At 47.1% G+C, this 18,906-nt stretch overlaps 2 protein-coding genes across 3 annotated transcripts in view; one reads left to right on the forward strand and one right to left on the reverse strand.

Moving 5' to 3' along the window:
- The window catches only part of COL17A1 (collagen type XVII alpha 1 chain), a 44,517-nt gene extending 31,822 nt beyond the window's left edge, over nt 1–12,695 (forward strand). The window contains exons 34-53 of the mRNA XM_037496686.2: nt 1,668–1,703; nt 1,978–2,058; nt 3,033–3,068; nt 4,537–4,590; nt 4,747–4,788; nt 4,923–4,976; nt 5,580–5,639; nt 6,093–6,134; nt 6,571–6,693; nt 7,226–7,363; nt 7,837–7,908; nt 8,022–8,162; nt 8,668–8,757; nt 8,855–8,965; nt 9,456–9,602; nt 9,799–10,143; nt 10,711–10,848; nt 11,060–11,122; nt 11,297–11,377; nt 11,738–12,695. Of these exons, the coding sequence (XP_037352583.1) occupies nt 1,668–1,703; nt 1,978–2,058; nt 3,033–3,068; nt 4,537–4,590; nt 4,747–4,788; nt 4,923–4,976; nt 5,580–5,639; nt 6,093–6,134; nt 6,571–6,693; nt 7,226–7,363; nt 7,837–7,908; nt 8,022–8,162; nt 8,668–8,757; nt 8,855–8,965; nt 9,456–9,602; nt 9,799–10,143; nt 10,711–10,848; nt 11,060–11,122; nt 11,297–11,377; nt 11,738–11,793 (1,910 nt within the window). The 3' untranslated portion in view covers nt 11,794–12,695. The remainder of the gene's footprint in view (nt 1–1,667; nt 1,704–1,977; nt 2,059–3,032; nt 3,069–4,536; nt 4,591–4,746; nt 4,789–4,922; nt 4,977–5,579; nt 5,640–6,092; nt 6,135–6,570; nt 6,694–7,225; nt 7,364–7,836; nt 7,909–8,021; nt 8,163–8,667; nt 8,758–8,854; nt 8,966–9,455; nt 9,603–9,798; nt 10,144–10,710; nt 10,849–11,059; nt 11,123–11,296; nt 11,378–11,737) is intronic.
- Nucleotides 12,696–14,548: 1,853 nt separating this feature from the next.
- SLK (STE20 like kinase) overlaps nt 14,549–18,906 on the reverse strand; it is a 49,272-nt gene continuing 44,914 nt past the window's right edge. For both annotated transcript variants that reach the window (XM_037497972.2, XM_037497973.2), the window contains one exon: nt 14,549–18,185. In XM_037497972.2, the coding sequence (XP_037353869.1) occupies nt 18,039–18,185 (147 nt within the window). In that variant the 3' untranslated portion in view covers nt 14,549–18,038. The remainder of the gene's footprint in view (nt 18,186–18,906) is intronic.

Raw genomic sequence — 18,906 nt, forward strand, 5'->3', positions numbered from 1 at the left:
ACCCCACAGTCCTCAGGCTTTTTGGTACCCGGATGTCTCCAGGCTCCTCAAGGAGGATCTGTGAGGATGTTGCCTCTCCTGCAGCCTTCCCACTCCTGACTTGTCTCTAAAAGGGCCCCATTTCTGCTCTGCTCCCTGCTCGGGCTTAGTTCCCTGACAGGAACCACCTTCAGCAGTACAATCACCAGGCCTCAGTGTGCCTGGGTATTCCAGGCCCTTTCTGTGAGGGGGCATCTAATACAGGCAGGGAGAAGCATCTAGATGCTACTTAGGAGCACTTACAGTAGTACTGAGTATTAGAAGAGGCAGTTAGATGACCCATGTAGTGACCCAATACTCAGAGTGGGTGACACTCCTGTTCTGTTCTGCATGATGACCCCAACCCTGAGTTAGTCCCAGGTTGACCAGCACTCAGGGACTGACCTCCTATAGTCCCTGTGGCCCCACATTCCTGAACCCTGACATTCTGAAGAGTTGCAAGCTTTCATGAGCGGTCACTGTCACCTTGCGGGGACCTTAGTAACAAAGTAACTGCTTTCCAGAAACTATTTCCAATGACTAGTTGGACCAATGAGTTTTTCCAGGATAAATAAATGTAATTCCAATAGAATAAGAACTGAGTTTGTACATCCCAGACATACAAACCTCTGCTCATGGTTTGATGGCACCTTATTAAGTAGATTTGGGGAGTCCCTGCCCAGAGGAAACTCTGGACTCTCCCTGGACAGTGTCCACAAGAGGAGGAACTTTAACCTAATATCAGACTGTGTTCCAAAACAAACTCAAGTGCTTCCTCCTCTTGGCCCTGAACCCCCAGGGGCAGGCAGAAAGCTAGCAGAGGCCATTTTTCTACTTTGCTTATGGGAATCAATATCACCCCTTCTTGTGTGGACGATTGCATTGCCCCCACACCTTAGGAAATGGCAAGAGAGCCCGCAGTTGAGTCCCTTCACTCACCTGGTTCCTCCAAGTCTGTGAATCTCCAGTCCCTGGAGGTGCCTCCTCAAGACGCCTCCAGCAGGCAAGAAGTTTGGGGAAGTGTGACTCGGACATTTTCTTCTTCTGAGTGCCCCGTGCATTTTTCAGTTGCATTTTTCAGTCTTCTAAGATATGGCAGAACAGAGATCTCTTAACCTTAATGGAGCTCAGAATTTCCCAGCCTGCCAACCACCGACACTCCTTTAACTCTGCACAGCACCCACTACACATCCCAGCGCTCTAGGAACAGGCTCGACCTCACAGGCTCACAGCCACTGTCCTTTGATCTCTGGGTCCTTTTCCCACCTAACATGACTCCCAGTATGAGCCTGAGACTCCCAGGGTGTGAGAACCTGAGTGTGGGGCATGAATAGCTCTGAGTTGTCCTTCCTCCAGCCTCACTGAAAGGCAACCTCAGACATCCTTCCACACAGCCCCTTCACATGGTCTCAGTCTCTTCCGAAAGCTAATGTGGCCAAGAAGATTGATGCTCCAGCCTCCAGGGTCTCCTGCAGAGAGATTGGTGCTTAATGCATCACAAGTGCTGCCCTTCAGTTCATTAAAATGCCTTTAGCCTGAAGGTTAAAAGCCCCGAGAGTAGATCTCAAATGCAATCAGAAGAATTGGAAATGATTTATTGAGCCACTAATTGATCCTGGAACAACCACCTCCTTTCCTTCCCGTCCCAGGTGAACCAGGAGCTCCAGGCAGGATCATGACTTCAGGTAGGCAGGCCCAGGAGGGTCCTTCTCATGTCTTTCTCTCGTGAATGGGCTCCTTCGCTGGCTCTGCCTCTCACCCTCCGAAGAAGTGCCAGTCTGGAGGTGCAGTGCTTTGGGCAGGAGGCAAGACTGAGCTCTTGGGGTAATCAGTGGGGCAGGTGGGGGTAACTAGAAGAAACGAGAGAAACGCACTGGCCCAGCTCATAGCCTTGCCCAGATCCCAAAGCCTCTGAGCCAGCAGAGTGGGGCTCAGTATTCTGTGTGCCTTCTGTTTCAGAGGGGTCATCGACTATCACTGTCCCAGGTCCCCCGGGACCTCCTGGAGCCATGGGACCCCCAGGACCTGCAGGTGCCCCAGGTCAGTTCGATTTCTTGTTTTGCCCCAAATCAATATCAGGTCTTGCATTTGGTGACAGCAGTGTTTACTCAAATCCTGAAACCCAGGATAGGAACCTGCGCAGGAGAGTAAGGGAAGGCTGAGAAAAACCGCTCCCAGGCAGCCTAGCAGTCCCCAGCAGGCATTCCAAACCCTGCACACAGCACCGCAGAGGCTGGAACAGGTCCATGACGTGTCTACGGTCACTCCGCTGAAAAGTAGCAGAGTGAGGATCTGGCCCAGGTTCTTCTGCCTCCAGAATCTGTGAACTGACTTGTCAGAGTGCTTGGCCCTAAATTAGAAAACAATTTGATAAGGTGCATCAAGGGCAACAAAAATGCTGGGAGTCTATTTGAAGAAAATATCCCCAAATTGCCCAACAACAAAAAATAGGGAGACTTAAGAAAGTTGTTAGGAGATAACAGTTTTTTAAAAGCGCAAGATGCTGGGTAATGTGTTCTGTGGTTGCAGCTGTTTTTACAAGATAAAAAAAATGCTAAGAAGAAATTACAAATGAATCAAGTTAAAGAATTAAGGCTGGTACCTTTTTTTCTACTTTTCTAAAATGCTTATTTTGTTATGTCTACTTTCTCATTACTTTTAAAAAATTATGTGAAATGATGACTTAATATGCCCAATGTAAGTGTGGACCAGTCTGCCACCTGATGTGCCAGTGGTGGTAGTGGGGGACACTTGGGGCACCTCGAAGTCCTCACCATCCAAGGACAGTGTCATAAAGGGCAGTTGTGCCTGTCCCAGGTGCCCCAGGCTCGGTAGAGGATTGTCACTGGGTGGACACAGGGCTGAGCTCCAACGCGCTCACACAAGCAAGCTGACTGGTGCACCACTCTCCATCCTTGTGAGGAAGCTGCACATGCAACAGGCACCTGCTCTTTCCTTTTCAAGCTGTGCATCTGGAGGGTGATAAAACCCTTCTCCCCCCGCCCCATTTCCAGGTCCAGTTGGCCCAGCCGGTCTCCCAGGACAGCAAGGTATGAGACAAGCCACACCCACAATGAAAGCAGGGCCGCAAGCTCTCACAGGGGCGGGCTGGCTCCCCAGGCTGGAGAAGGCCTGTCTTAAAGAGAAGTGAAAGAGTGTGTTTTGGGAAGGGAGGCAAGGATGCAACAGGGCCCCTCGCCAAGGGCCTTGTTAGCAAGGAGAGACACTGCCTCTCACTCCCATCCATGTTTCTGAGAAGGGGGTCCTTGGGACAGGGGAATTAAAGGTCTGTGGTCCTTTCATCAAAGTCAACTAGGCTAATTTCATAGGCCCAAGGCCTGTTGTGACTAGACCTTGATAATCATGCCACTGGCCAGCGATTTATTCAAATGATACCCAAAACTTTACTCAGCCTCACCAAAAGCCAATCCACTTCCTCCTGGGGTGTGCTGGCACAGCCAGGAAAGCTCACAGTCAGCTCTGACTGAGTCTTATCCCGCCAGGCACCTGGGCCCCTCCAGACCTCTGCCAAGGGCAAGCACTAACCTATGGGTGCAGATGGCACCACCCCAATTCTTTGTCCCCCACAGGCCCCCGCGGGGAGCGAGGACTTGCTGGCGAGTCATTCTTGAGCAGCAGCAGCTCCATCTCTGAGGTCCTCTCAGCCCGTGAGTGCCAGCGTGGCAGGGGCAGGTGGGAAGTGGGAGGCGGCGGTGGCTCGCGCCTGTGGCAGCTGCACCAGTGAGTCATGGTCAGCCGAGGTCAGAGGATGATGGTTCCCAGGAAGGGCAATGCTAGTTGAGAAGTAACAATGGAGGTTTTGTCTGCTGTGAGGGATGAGTCACTGGGATGAGACAGCTGTCAGAAAGTTTCTTGGGATCCCGGGAGGACCAGGGTCACCCCCGGCCTCTGAGGTGAGCTGGGTGCTGGGAATATCACTGGCAGGCAATGCACCCCACATACCTCAGGAGCGCTGACAAGGGCTGGTGGGTCGTCAGTCATGGTATGGCCTGGGAGGGCTGACTCCTGGGCCCGCTGGTTCCAAAGCCCAGTAGAGATGCCACTGGGTGCCCCATCCCTGGGCTCCTGAACAGCAAAGGCAGCAGCCAGCCCTGACCAGCAGTCACCCCCTGCCCTGAGGAACACTGTGGCCTTTCACTGGGTGTCTGCCAGGCACCTGTGCTGGAGCTCTTACTGCCTCAGCCTGAAAGAGGTCAAGGACTTACTGCTCACGAGCCAGAAGTGATGGAGCAGGGGCTTGGACTCAGGCTGTCTGATCCTCCGTTCTTACCCCTCACTCCATAACCCCATCAGCTATCAGGGAGCTTGATGGCTGCCCTACCTTCTTCTGAGGAAGGGGCACCGCTAGGAGAGAGGGTCCTAGAGGGTGCTATGCCAAGGCCGGGCCTGCTGTCTGGGCTGAGTGCAGCCAGGGCATCTGGCATTGGTGATCTGGTGACCTCATGACATGTCACCTCATGACACCTTTGACTTATTTCTGTTTTCTTCTCTCTGCAGAGGGTCTTGATTTACGAGGTCCCCCAGGCCCACCTGGGCCACGTGGGCCACCAGGTGAGCGTCCCGGGACTTTATCAGTCCCAGTCTGATAAAGTAGGTGGGGATCTTGGAGGACAGGGGCCCATGGCTAGTGAGGAAGCCAAGACCCTGCTCTTGGGTGGCATGAACTCTCTGAGTTCAGCATTGCCTCTTCCTCACCCTCTTCTGCAGGACCTTCCATTCCAGGCCCACCAGGACCCCGAGGCCCAGCAGGTATGAGCTGAGCTCCTCGTGTAAGACTGGACCCATAGGCCAGGCCTCTGCTGGGCCCCCTGGCACTTCTCCTGGGCAGAGGGTTCCTGACCCATGTCTTGGCACTGATAAGTCTTGGTGGTTCTTTTATCTAGGGGAAGGCTTACCAGGCCCACCAGGCCCACCAGGATCTTACCTTACCAGCTCAGGTAAGCCAAGTTACTCCTGTTCTCTGCCTAAGCCCTAGCCCCATGTGCTATGGTCAGAGTGCCTGACCTACTCACCACGCCTCCTCCACCTGACTTTCCAGAGGGGTGGAGGGAGTGTTTACATAAACTCCTGGTACCTGCTGCACACGGAGAGTGTGATTGATCCCAGCCCAGATGCCCCGATAGCCTCTGGTAGCCTCATCTGAAGAAGAGAGCTAGTTCTGCCCTCATGGACCTACTGGGGACACCCAGTTCCTATCTTTGGGAAGCCCAGTCTGATAAAGTAGGCAGGACAAATACATATAAAATGAGATAATGTTGGCAATACAACATAGAAACCGATGGAAATAACTTTAGGACACACGTTAACCCAGAACTTGTTCCTAATGAAAAACTCCTCCGTCCACTCATGCACCCATCTGTTTACCCAACCATCCCTCCAGCCACCCATCCATCATCATCTTTTTTCATCCATCCAGTTATTTCTCCATCTATTTAACAACTATTAATTGAGCATCTATAATATACCAGACACTGTGCTAGGTCCTGCGCGCTCACAACTTCACTGTGTGCACACTCAAAATCTGTTTCTTTCCCCAGCAGAGAACTTCTTCTCTGGCCCTCCAGGCCCACCTGGGCCCCCGGGACCCAAGGGAGACCAAGGTGAGAACAGTGCCTCAAAGAGTGCAGGAGCTGATATGTGTCCCTGCTTACCCACATGGAGGGAGAAGAGTTTGTAGGAGGCCAGATGAGCTGGGGTGTTTCTTCCTCCTCCTGCCATATGGCACAAGGAGCTCAGCAGCCTGGCACATGGGATGGTCAGGAGCTCTATAAAGAATTCACACCCCGTTGGCCTAGTGGAAAGAGAGATACGAGCCCCAAGCTCTGTGTCTGCTCTAGCCCTGCCACATGGACCCTTTGAATTCACAATATCTGGTTAGTATAAGTCACAATTCTCTGCCTCCTTCTCTCAGGCTGCCAGGCCAGAAAGAGATGAGAAGCATATCATTGCAGAGATGGGACTAAGAGATATATTCTGATAAGTGTGGTTGGTGTTAGCCAGGGAATGCTTCCTGGAGGAGGTGATGCAAACAGTGCTTCTCATTCTGATTCTAGGTGATCCCGGAGTACCTGGCATTCCTGGTGGTATCTCTCACGGTAAGAACCAAAAGTCCCCAAAATTCCTCTCCCGTTCTTTAAGCAAGGTCAGTTATGGCAGTGACGACACTGACTTACCGTTCATCCATGTCAGTGCTGACTGGGCATGTCCTGGGAGCGCTGAGCTGCCTTGAGGGGGTTTCAAGTTAAGGGAGAAGAAAACAGAACCCAGGGAACTAGGGGTGTTCAGAGATGAGGAGACTATGTCGGGGAGCAGGGAGCTGAAAGAAAGGGGGTGTTGGCCGGGGAGAGCTTCCCATCTCTGGGCCCCTTTCTACAATCATTCTTTTCCTCTTTTGGGGGGACGCTTCTCTTTGCTACTGCTCTATCTCTCCCATGAAGAAAGGCCCTCCTTAGGCTGCAGTAGGCGTTCCTGGGCCCCTCTTTGTCTGACCCCAGGCTGGAGGAACCAACCCGGAGACTTTCTTCCCTGCAGGGGGATCCTCGAGCACCACATTCATGCAGGGCCCGCCAGGCCCACCAGGGCCCCCAGGGGCCCCGGGCTCCATCAGCAGCTCTGGCCTAGAGATCCAGAAGTACATCTCCGACTACATGCAGAGTGAGTGCTGGGTCAGGGTGTGTGTGTCGTGGCTGTGTACAGTGTAGGGAGGGGTGTGTGTTGGGGTGACAGTCTTCCACCCTAGACTGTGGGTCATGAGCAACCCTGACGCCCACCATTGCAGAGCAGCCCCCACACTTATTCTTGTCCTCATCATCCCACTAGAGGCTCACACACCCACACACTCATCCACAACTGTGCACACATGGCACAGTCACACTCACTTTCACACATATGTACTCCCGACCTCATTCCTGAGCTCCCCATGGGTTTGAAGGTACGATTTCCACAAATGGGGGCACCAGAGTTTTGTCAAATGGGTGACCCACAGTCCTCATGAACCACCTGATCCAACACAGGCTCTGGCCTCAGTTTCTCCATCTGTAACAAGGGTTGTCGAGGCTCCTTGCTGGCCCTGCTCCAGGCCACGTGCTGGGATGGGGCGGCCTTTCATCAAGCGCTTCATGTCACTTGCAGGAGGAGCTGATGCTCTCCAGAGAGACCTGACGTGGCTGTATTTCTTTGTTCGCAGGTGACAGTATTAGGTCTTACCTTTCTGGAGTTCAGGGTCCCCCCGGCCCACCTGGCCCCCCAGGGCCTGTCTCCACCATCACTGGTGAGACTTTCGACTACTCAGAGCTGGCGAGCCTCGTCGTGAGCTACTTGCGGAGTAAGCCTCTCCCGCCCCTGAACCTTCTCCCACCCGTGCCCAACCCCACTTCCGCTCCAGAGCCTGGTCTTCTGTGGGCTTCATCTTCTTCTGGACGTGATGTTTGGTCCTGAACTCGCAGTCATATGCCCCAGGATGTAGTTTTGCGAGGGCTGGTCCACTTAGTAGCAGAGCCTTGATGCTGGATGCATGTCCTCATAGCTGAACAGAGCCTGCTGCCCGGTAGCATTTGGTAGGAGTTAGGCCAGGCGCCTCAAGAAAATGAGCTGCATTTCTTACAAGACAAAGCAGGTGCACACAAATTTTTTTTTTGAACTTTTCATGCTTTCAAACTAACCTAGTGTTAGTTTGGTTAACCTTCATTCAGTTCCCTCAAATGGTAATACCTAGTTGACCAGGTCTCATGATTTTGCTGTAATGAGGGGTGTTGCTCCAGCACGGGCCAGGGTAACATGAGGTTTCCTTCCCGACAGCTTCAGGCCAGACCATCAGCTCCTCCTCATCGGGCTCCATCTCGTCTGATGACATCCTGGCTGCGCTACAGCGTGAGTCACAGTGTTGCACAGGAGCCTGCCCTGTGGGGAGCCGGCTGTGACCAGGCATCCTGGTGGGCGCCCTACTCTTGGGTGCATCCATCTAGCCCAGCCCATCCTTTTAGGTGATGATGTGCGTCAGTATCTACGTCAGTACCTGACTGGCCCACGGGGACCCCCGGGACCAACAGGAGCCGGTGGAGATTGGTCCCTCCAGTCTTTGGACTACGCAGAGCTGAGCAACCGCGTTCTCAGCTACATGTCAAGTGAGTGTCTGCCGGCCACAGCAGGGTGCTCAGAAGGGCCTGGGTCAAGGGTTGTCTGCCGGCCTAGTGGGCCTCTCCTGCCAGCCTGCCCCACACCCAGAGGGACTGAACACTCAGAGCAGGTCAGGGAACACACAGAGCAGGACTGAACACTCAGAGCAGGTCAGGGAACACACAAAGCAGGTCAGGGGCTTGGATACCGTTCTGCATGGAGTTTGCACACACACTCTCACACTTCTCTGTAGATACACCCCCCCACCAAATACGCCAGCAGGATAGAGGATAGGGCACCTTTTGACTTGCTCTCTGCCTAGGACCTGAGGCCCCTCCCTTTGGTGTCATTAGCCAATTTCCTTCCTGTCTCTTCCAGCTGCCCACTCTTTTCCCTTTCTTGAACCCCACTTCTGTCCACATTGCTTGTCCTACTTTCTCTCTGGCAAGGTGTTTCCATCTGCCTTTTCTTACTTGATGTGACTCCATCATAACCCGGCATTTTGTCCCTCAGGTTCTGGGATCAGCATCGGGCTTCCTGGCCCTCCAGGGCCCCCTGGTTTGCCGGGAACATCCTATGAGGAGCTCGTCTCTTTGCTTCGAGGTAAAGCTGAGCAGGGGACATCTGTTCCAGTGGTTTGGGACAGAAGGCAGAGCACCTGGCCCAGGCTGTGACTGACTCTGCTCCTCCTTGGTGTCAGGGTCTGAATTCAGAGGCATCGTTGGACCCCCAGGTCCCCCTGGGCCCCCAGGACGCCCAGGCAGCTCATGGTCCAGCATCAGCACGGAGGACCTCTCATCTTACCTGCATTGTGAGGCCGGGGAGGAGCAGGAGGGCAGAGGCTACAGCCTGGCCTTGGGAATCCCGTGGAAAGTTAAATACATTCACCAGTCGCCAAGTCATCCTGGCACCTGTGCAGGGCTGAGCATGGGGATCTGAAGAGAGCACACTTGCTTTTGGGTGCTTTCAGTCTTGGCAGAGGGAGAAGTGGGGAGAGACAATGCTCTGAGTACAGCCCTTAGAGGATTCTTAAGCCCTGAGTGATTAGGTGCCAAGCCTGGTCTCCCACTCAGAGGCGGAGGGGCTGAAGGGAGTGGATGACTGGAATTGAATGAGGTTCAGGACTGGACCTGGGAGGCACAGTCATTCCTAGATGCCAGCGAATGGGCGATCTGGGCTTTTGCCTGTTCCCTCTTCTCCTCTCCCCTACCCCCCAGGAGCCCACATGAGGTCCTGAGCCCTGGCTGGGAACTCAGGGTTCTCAGAGGTGAGTGTTGATCTTTTTCTTACCTCCCTATCAGCTGCTGGCTTATCATCCATCCCAGGGCCCCCAGGGCCCCCTGGCCCCCCAGGCCCTCGAGGGCCCCCAGGTGTCTCAGCAGCTTTGGCCACCTATGCCTCTGAAAACAGCGACAGCTTCCGGAGTGAACTCATTAGCTACCTCACAAGTAGGTGCCCCTGATACCCCTGTCCTTCTGTGCCCCTTCCCAGACTTTACCTCTCCCTGTGAGAGGGGCCCTAAGTGCTTGCAGGGACTGATCTCCCTAGTGCTCTCTGGCTCATACAAGGGCCTGGAAGCTCAGATCCTGGGTAGTGTCGCTGGGACCCTCACTGAGCTTCCACTAATGCTGGTTCCTCCCAAAGGTCCTGATGTGCGCAGCTTCATTGTTGGCCCCCCTGGCCCTCCTGGGCCCCAGGGACCACCTGGAGACAGTCGCCTGTTGTCCTCGGAAAGCTCCTACAGCCGGGAGAGCAGATCCTCCTCCCACAGTGGAGACACCTCTTACAGCAATTCAATGGGCATAGGAGGAACCAGCGGAGGCTACCTGGGAGAAAGCGGAGCCTTTGGCATGGACATGGGCCTGGGCCGAGGATATGGGGCAGCAGAAGGTGGCATGTATGGTGGCCATGACGGATCATTCCGGCCTGGTTTGGCTGGAGGCCTGGACTACAACGAACTGGCTGTTCGAGTGTCTGAGAGCATGCAGCGTAAGTTGGGACGCAGATCCTCAATGCTGTGTGGCAGTGGGGGGAGATCATATGAGCATCTTAACATTTAGTCTCCAGAAACTCACTCATGCATTTCTGAGCACCCAGGCTGTGAGAACAGCAATTCTGGAATCAGCTGGGCAATGCCTGAAGACAGGAGGCCCCAACCTACTTCTCAGCCAGCTTAGTTATGGAGCTGCAGTCAGTGCTGGGCCCCATTATGCAGGGAACAGAACACATTGGGGTTTTTGTTCTTCGCTTTCCTAACTAGTTCTGGGTCTCAGAAGAGCCTTTCTGACTGGTGGCTTTCTGGTGGGGCTAAGGGAAGGTTGTTGACTAAGAAGCCTTTTATCAACTTCTCAGCAGTTATGCAGCCAAAAAGCCTTTGATGACAGCCCAGACTTGTGCCAGTCAAGAGCAGAGACTCAGGAAGCCAGCAGGGCTTTTCCCTCACTGCCACTTCATTTGTCTTAATTGTGCAGTTAGATGATCAAAAGGCCATGCTCCCATTGATAAGAGGGTGCTGAGCGAGACTGCTTCCTGTGCCCACACTTTGTTGTTTTGCAGGTCAGGGCCTGCTCCAAGGGATGGCCTACACTGTCCAGGGCCCACCAGGCCGGCCAGGGCCCCAGGGTCCTCCAGGAATCAGCAAGGTCTTCTCCTCCTACAGCAACGTGACAGAAGATCTCATGGACTTTTTCCGAAGTAAGGCCTTGCCGATTGCTTTCCCAACACCAGACTTGTTGCACAGTCTCACATGGTGCCTGCTTCATAGGAATCTGTCCTGAAAAACCTCATTATAAACACTTGCAATGCTGAAAGTCTGATAAAGCTGTCTTCCTCTTCTAAGTCCAAACTATCACCCAAGCTTCAAAGTGATCTTGAACCTAAGGCCAGTTTCCTTCCCCCCTTTCAGCTTATGGAGCTATTCCTGGACCCCCTGGGCAGAAAGGAGAGATGGGCCTCCCAGGACCCCAGGGTAAGTGTTAGCAGGGAACTGGCCACTGGGATCCTGTGTAATACCCTCCTCGGGCAGAGAGAAGCATAGCTCCCTTGCCAGTGCTGGACTGCAAACCTGTGCCACTTTGCCAGCTGTCTCCTCTAGGCACTACAAGTGTGCCTTCCTGAACATGTCCCCTGTCTGTCTCCCTAGGTGAGAGGGGTCCAGCTGGACCACCAGGTCGGCCTGGGCCACAGGGCCCTCGAGGACACAAAGGAGAAAAAGGAGACAAAGGTAAGCAAGCCATGGCTGCCAGTTTCTGGAGTGCAGGGAAATCCATGCTCAAAGAAGCAGGTAATTTGTTCCAGAGGAAGCCTGAAAAATTAAGGTACCCTGAAAGGCAGACAATGCCAACAGCATGATTTGCATAAAAAATAATCAAATAAGCAGCTAGGGACGAAGGAGAATGCCAATGCAGAGAGGAAATGGAGAACCAATTTGGCCACTACAGAGGGTAAACAATTTAAATAGTCCTACGAAAGAGTGCATCTCTCAAGTCAGATTGGAAATAGTCACTGTAGCTGTTGCCCAAGCTACAGTCCCACAGTGGCCGCAAGATATTTTCTAACTTCCTACCCATCTTCTAACTTTTAGGTGACCAAGTCTATGCTGGGAGGAGGAGGAGGAGGAGCGTTGCCCACAAGCCCTGAGCTCACCTGGCAAACAGCACCCTGAAGGAGCTCTTGCAATGGCACCTCAGTCTCTCGAGGGTGTGAAAGCTGGAATCTACCAGTGTCCTACTGAGATTGTATACCAAACTGACAACAGGAACACCAGAGAGAGAATGAATCAGTCAAGGAAACACAATCTGAAACCACATCACTAGATGGACTTTAAATAGTTGGAGAATGAGACTGTTCTGGCTTCTTTAACACTTAATTCAAGCTCCAGCCCAGGAAAGGCACTTACATAAACATTGATTCAAGAGTCCTTAACCTTTGCCTGTAAAACAAGCCCCTAAAATGGAAGCTGGGGATGGGGGTGCTTTCCTGGGGGCACTTGGGAGTATGTTCTGGCCGCAAGGCGGTGTTATGTGCACCTTCCTCCCCGTCGGCCCGACATGCTATGCCTCTCTGCATTCTCTAGTCACAGAGAAGAGTTGGCTAAGAAGCAACTTTTGCGACTGAAAAAATTAAGAAATTGACCCCCTGAAGGTGGTGACAGGGTTTCTAATAGTTCTCACTAGATAGCATATTCCTACTTGCTTAGAAAGTTTGACTGTAGCTCTGATCCGTATGGTCCATACTAGAGTTTGTAGATACATTAGATTGCACTAGACTCAGCTAAAGGGAGAGGGCAGCGGGCAAGGAAGAAGGGAGAGCAGGGACGAGAGAAGGCCCAACACGGGGAGAGACGGTACCTCTGTGCTCCATTTAGGATATGCATGGGGGGTGGGGCTCAGTGGGCTTATAAGCACTTCCAGTGTCTGAAACATTTATGTGGTCTATTAGATGAAAAGTCATTTCAATTGTAAAATTTCCAATTAAAGATTTTTTTCTTTTTTAATATGTTTGATCTGTCTGACCAAAGTAAAAAAATAGAGAAAGAAAAACGTGGGGTTAATGGGGTTTGTCTCTAATGTTAATACAAACAGAAAGAAACAAAATTGGCTGTATTCTGGGACAGCATTTCATCTAATCATTGAGATCTTTAAAGGCAGACCTTTTTCTGAAACTACTAACTCAATCTGGCAAATCATAAAACATCTGAAGATTTTCCCAAAGCATAAGTTACTTGAAATAAACACTTATGCAACAGAGAAGCAATGAGATTTGCAATGAATGTAATGATTTTTCCGGGGCAAAGGAGTTATGATCACAGGGCAGTAATAAATGGAATACCAAAACAACTATGAAGGAAAAAATGTACAAATCTCAAATGCCCTACTTTCTGCATAGTAAAATCAAGAGACTCAAATTCATGAGAGGCTCTGCTTTGCCAACTTGTGAATTTGTTAAATGCTGAGACTCTCAACTGTTAGAGAAGAGCTTCTGAATTTTAAAAATTTTAAAAATAGGGTTAAACTAAATTCACTTCTACATCTTTAATCTTCCAAAAGATTGAATTGTTTATTTTCTTTGTGGTTGAATATCTCACATATTACCAGAGGGAAAAATACCATTACTCTCACTACATCAAATAACTGCTAGAAACAACAGTAACCACCAAGTTTCTACAGGGCATGTGTGCCTCCTCCATTCCAAATCGCCACCTGCTATGAATCAGTATGCAAATTCTAAAAAATTGAGAATTTCAGGGACTCCCCGGTGGCGCAGCGGTTGAGCGCTGGGTTGCGAAGCTGCCCGCAGCCTCTGCAGCGCCGGTTTGACCCCCGGCTGCTCCCCGGCCATTGGCGGAGGGTCCCACATGGCGCGCAGACCTCTCCTGCCGCCCGCTGCTCCCCTCAGCAGTGTGCTTCGGTCCTTCTGCCTGCTCTGCTCCCCGCTCTGGCTCTGGTGAATTCTCTCACCCTCCCGCGCTTCTCACTGTACCCAGTGCTTGTATAAATAAATAAATCTTTAAAAAAAAAATAAAAAATAAAAAATTGAGAATTTCAAACAACTTATTACCTAATGAAAACTCACTATTGTATATAATAAATGACAGCATCGCCCCTTTTTAACATTTTTAGTTTTACCTAAAGGTTGACGCCAGTTATTTCTACAATACTAGCTTTAGAGGCTCAAGTATTATATCCCCTTTAATGATTCTTGCCTTAATTAAAGAATTTTACCCAGTTACTAGAATTACCTTTGGGCACAGAGCTCTATGGCCAAGTGAAATAGGGTAAAGTCCAGACCTGCTTCCTTCTGGACAGAATCCAGAAAGAGGATGTCCAATGTCAGATGTGTCCTCAGCTGGCTGCAGTGACCCTGAGACTCTTCTGTTTCGTTAAAAAAAAAGTCAAGAATGAACTTACAGTAGTGTGCAAAGCTCCTGGATTAGAAAATGACATGCTATGCTTCCCTCAAGACGCATCAAACGCTTGCCAAGTGGTAGCGAGAGTCTACCGAATCTTGCATGCATATATCAATAACAAAAAGGTTATTTTTAGCAGACGGGAGATCATATACTTCATGAAGTATTTAGTGAGAAAAATAACCCCTACCAAAGGAAAAAAGAAAATAAAAAAGATGTACATATACCTATGTTGATGGAAGTATCTCAAGCACCTCCCAGAGGAGGAGTCTGTAGCTTGAAAGTCATCCCCACCCCTTCCAAGTTCCCAGTAAAAACTACATTCTTGGGTGTGGTGATTCTAGATGGCTTGGAACTCTAAGTCTGAAAGCACCAGACGATCTGGGATTGCAAATTCTAAAAGATAATTAAAACCAAAATAAGCTGCAAAATGCTCTCATGCAGGACAATCTAGTTTCAAAATTCCAAATAAAAGACCACTTCCCAAAATGATTAAGAAATAACTTTATTTTTCATTTGTCAATCTCATGATTGAAAAGACATGTTGCTACCAAACAGACAAGAGGCATAATATGAAACAAAAATTCTTTCTGAAAATTTACTTGTGAAGATAATACACTGCAAATCAGAGAAGGATCACAAAAAGCTGCAGCCAACACTTAAAACTGGTATAACATTTTATCCCAAGCTTAGTAGCAGAGATTTAAAGCTATATCAAACCATGTCTGACACAGAATAGCAATAATAGAGGCATTAACTGTTGTGCCTTCAACTGAAGAAAAACATTTAAAATGTCCCATATCCTATAAAAGATCATTTCTCAAGAAAGAATGTATTTATTTAATCAGAAGACTATTAGAACTGGAACTAACTCTCCTCTTCCACCTCAGTTCTAAGTTTTCCTTTAATGGACTTTATCTCTAGCTAATCTTTTGACAGAATTTGGCTTCTTGGAAGAGTCTTTGTCATTTAAGCACAGTGTGGAATGGGAGAAAGTGTGTAGTTACAAGGGAACTAGAAGAGTATAAAAGACAGTCACTTCTGAAACTCGCTGATGCTCAAGAAATCAGAGACCCTCCATTAAAGAAGGTCTCATATGCCTGAGAGCTTTGTGCTTGAGGAAACACTACTTAGAGGTAGCTCTGGTTCTGGTTTATACTTAATTACAATTTGCTGTATCCTGTCAAAGGAAAGTTCTGATCAGCAAAATAAAAGCACTCTAAATTTCCTCCTTACCCACCCTACAGCTTCCCCATAGAAAAGGGTAAGGAAAAGCTTAATTGTGACTCCATATAGAATAGCAGCTAATTCAGCAATTCACACCCAATTATGGATTGACAGGATAGGAAAGGCAACCTGGTACAAGAAGCTCTGTGAGCTAGACCTGCAGTGTGGTGGTCTGGTGTTTTCACAGCATGCAGGGAGAAGAGGGGAGGCTGAGTAATTAGGGTGCACATATGGGGAATTTCTTTTCTGCATTTCTTGCATGCTGCCATGGCAACGAAACAACCAAATCAGGAATGGATTTGACTATACTCTGATTTCAAAGAAATTTGTGCCCCTTCTCTACTCCCCATCCCATTTCATGCAAGATCACTATTACCTATTTGAATATATGGCCTAACAAGAAGTGGGCAGAGACAGGCACACAGCATATTTTCTATAACAAAACACTTGCTGAAAAAACGTAACTTTAAGTATTAAAATGAGTATTTCACCTCTACATATGTATCATTTTGTAGTCCTGCATCCACATAAATATGGTCATATTTGAAAGAGAACTCAAGCACAAACACTGAATCCAAAGGGCAGTTTTAAGGGAGATGCAAGGTTTGCTAATAAACTTACCAGAATGTCAACTATACTACTCTGAGTATCTTCCTTTATTCAGTACTCCGAATGTCAAGTTGAAAGAAATAAAAAGAATCAAATGTTCAGAACAAATTATGTGCCAAACAATTTAGCATTCAGGAGATCATTTAAATGATACTGAAAAATTGTCTACTGCTTGAAACATTATTTTTAAAAAACTGATAAACTGAAAATTTCAACTAAGAAAGTGGTATGAGAACATTCCTCTTCTCTCCCTCTTAAAATAAATCATTAAATACACTGGGTATTTTTATCGTAACAATATAAACAATTTCCATCATTATCCTGAATATTACTTTATAAAGATACACATTTTAAAGGGCTTTCAAAACATTTTTCAACCCAGCTTTTGAGAATAAAGCATTAAGAGTCTTGTATACAGTAACACAGCCATGTGATAAGTGTATGAATTTACAACCATACGTTTTATATATATATATATATATATATATATGTGTGTGTATATATATATTTATATTTAAAAAAAAAAAAACTTGACCAAAGTTAAGGCTACCTACAAAGTTTTCCAAGTAAATTATTTGTCAAATAATTACAAAATTAAAATCACACATGCATTTTTAAATCATTTAAATGACTGGCAAAAAAGGTTCGGCATCCAAAGTTTTCAAATTAACTGCAAGAAAGTGCTACAGATATTTACATTTTCTTAATGAATCAGTGTTCTCACAAAATTACACTTAAATTCTCACCAATCTCAAACATAATATTACTAAAAACTGAAACTTCTACAAGTTGGTACCTAGTACTCTTAAAAGAGACTAAGTTGCAAAGGGCAGGTAGCAAGAATCATTTACCAATGTGCCACCTTACACACCAAAGTACAGTTTATAATACTGTTTGACCTGACACGTGCTTGAAATTCTAAGCCTCAGGAGAGGCTAAAAGTGAACATTCATTTCATTAATAGTTACACATATCAGCAATCACATGATAAAGGTTTCAGGCTTATCCCACTCATATCAAAGTAAATAATTTAAACATGGAACAAAATAAAACCAAAATATAAAGGATTTTATTTCAAAACAGCAGTGATTTCTGACATTTGCCTAAATATTTAAATTCTTTTTGAAAAAGTATTCTGAACAAATGACTCTTTTAGATTAATTTCAGAAAATACACTTATAAATACATGTCAGAGCCTGTAGGCCCCTGAGAGAATTTTAAATGAACATAATTTGTTCAGGTGAATAGTCATTTAACCAACTCACGTATTATTTTATGAAATAAGCTGGGACAGCTAAATCTTTACTACTAATTTGGTGACTCATTTCCAATTTGGACACCTTTAGGTTATTTTTTCTTTCATCTTTCCAATTTTATACTGTATATATTTTAGGATAAAAATTTCTATTAAATGGATTAGGAAAAACATGATAATGCTTAATGTTATGGGTATTTTGTTACTGCTGAATCAAAAAAGAAAATCCTATTTTAGACTAGGTTGAAATTTAGTGTTTTAGGCATTATTTTAATAAAACTAGCACCATAATTACAGTTCATGCCTAAACAAGTGGTTATTTTAGACAAATTATTGAAATAACTTTTTTCTTTTTAAAAGAAGTTGTTGCTATTTAAAGATAAACTGTATTTATTTACTGAATCAATATCGTATTTTGAGCAACTCATGGCTTTTCCGTGAGAGCTGATTCACCAAAAGAAAATTATTCCAGCTCTTTACAGCAGAGTTTCAATTATAGAATTTAAGCATTATTGACAAGTTAGGTCAGATAAAAATGATATTCAGTAATACTTAGTAATGTAACAGTTTTCTTTTTAAATAACTTTAAACATTGTATCTCTAACAGTTTTTCAGGTAACAATCTCTAGAGAACTGTAATTTTTAAAAGTAATATACAATATTACCTTAGGGAATTACTGCACGATGCTTTTTTGCCAACATGGCCCAGCATCTGTCTTGGTTCCTTTCCCTTCATCTTTGCTAATAAACAACAAAAAACACCTAAAAGGTGAGGGAGGTGATTGTCTTCATGAGCTCTCTTACATAGACTGTGGCAGAAGATGAAAGGATAGAATGACTTATTTCAAACACCAAAATCAACCACAGAATGCATTTGTTCCATTGCTATGATCCCGTGGAATGCAAACTAGGAATAGGATAGAATTTGGAAATCCGGCTCTGTGTTGATGGGTTAAGGCATTCAGACTCCCCGGTCATTTTAAAGAATACTTCCTGTTCCTGCAGCTTCCTGGCAAACTCTTCTTCCAGTGTCTTGAAAAGGAAGGGGAAAAGAAATTATGTGTTGATATTACAAAGAGAATTTACTCTGACAATCCAGAGCAAACACTCTCCATATTTTACCCTAAGAAAAAACAGACTACTCAACAGTTAGGACCACAGGCTGTGCACAGCCTTAGGTTCAGCCTTCTGAATGGAATAACTTGGATCAATTACTTAATTTCTCTATATTACAAAATTATTTAATTCTGCTGTAAAATAGTGGTCATACCACCTACCTCACTGGGTTACAATGTAAGGGTTAAACGTGATGATGTACATAAAAGAGACTAGGCACTCAACAGATGGCACCTATTATTAACTATTATCTGTAGCTCCCATGCAGTACTTAGCATTTTCCTTTTCATTTCAATTATTGATATGCATATTTTTTTCTTCAACGCTGTTTGGAGGTAATACCTAAAGCAGATTCAGCTTTATATCACCACAATACAAAGCAAATATGGTAAGTGCTTGATAAATATCTGAAATATCAATGACTGTGTAGACAAGAAATTTAGGAATAAGTGCTGCTATAGAGGTACAAAGTACAGGAAAAGACAGAAAGACACAGGAAGGTTTTTCAGAAGAGGTGAAACATGAGCTTAGCCTTAAAGGAAAGATGATAATTTGATCAACAGAATAGGGAAGGCACACCTGACAGGAAGCTGAAACAATGTGCAAAGGCTAGAAACCCCTGAGTTGGTGTGAGTAA

The sequence above is a fragment of the Talpa occidentalis genome, unplaced genomic scaffold, assembly GCF_014898055.3.
Source record: "Talpa occidentalis isolate TD23 unplaced genomic scaffold, MPIMG_talOcc4v2.1 talOcc4.8, whole genome shotgun sequence".
NCBI classification, from domain to species: Eukaryota; Metazoa; Chordata; class Mammalia; order Eulipotyphla; family Talpidae; genus Talpa; species Talpa occidentalis.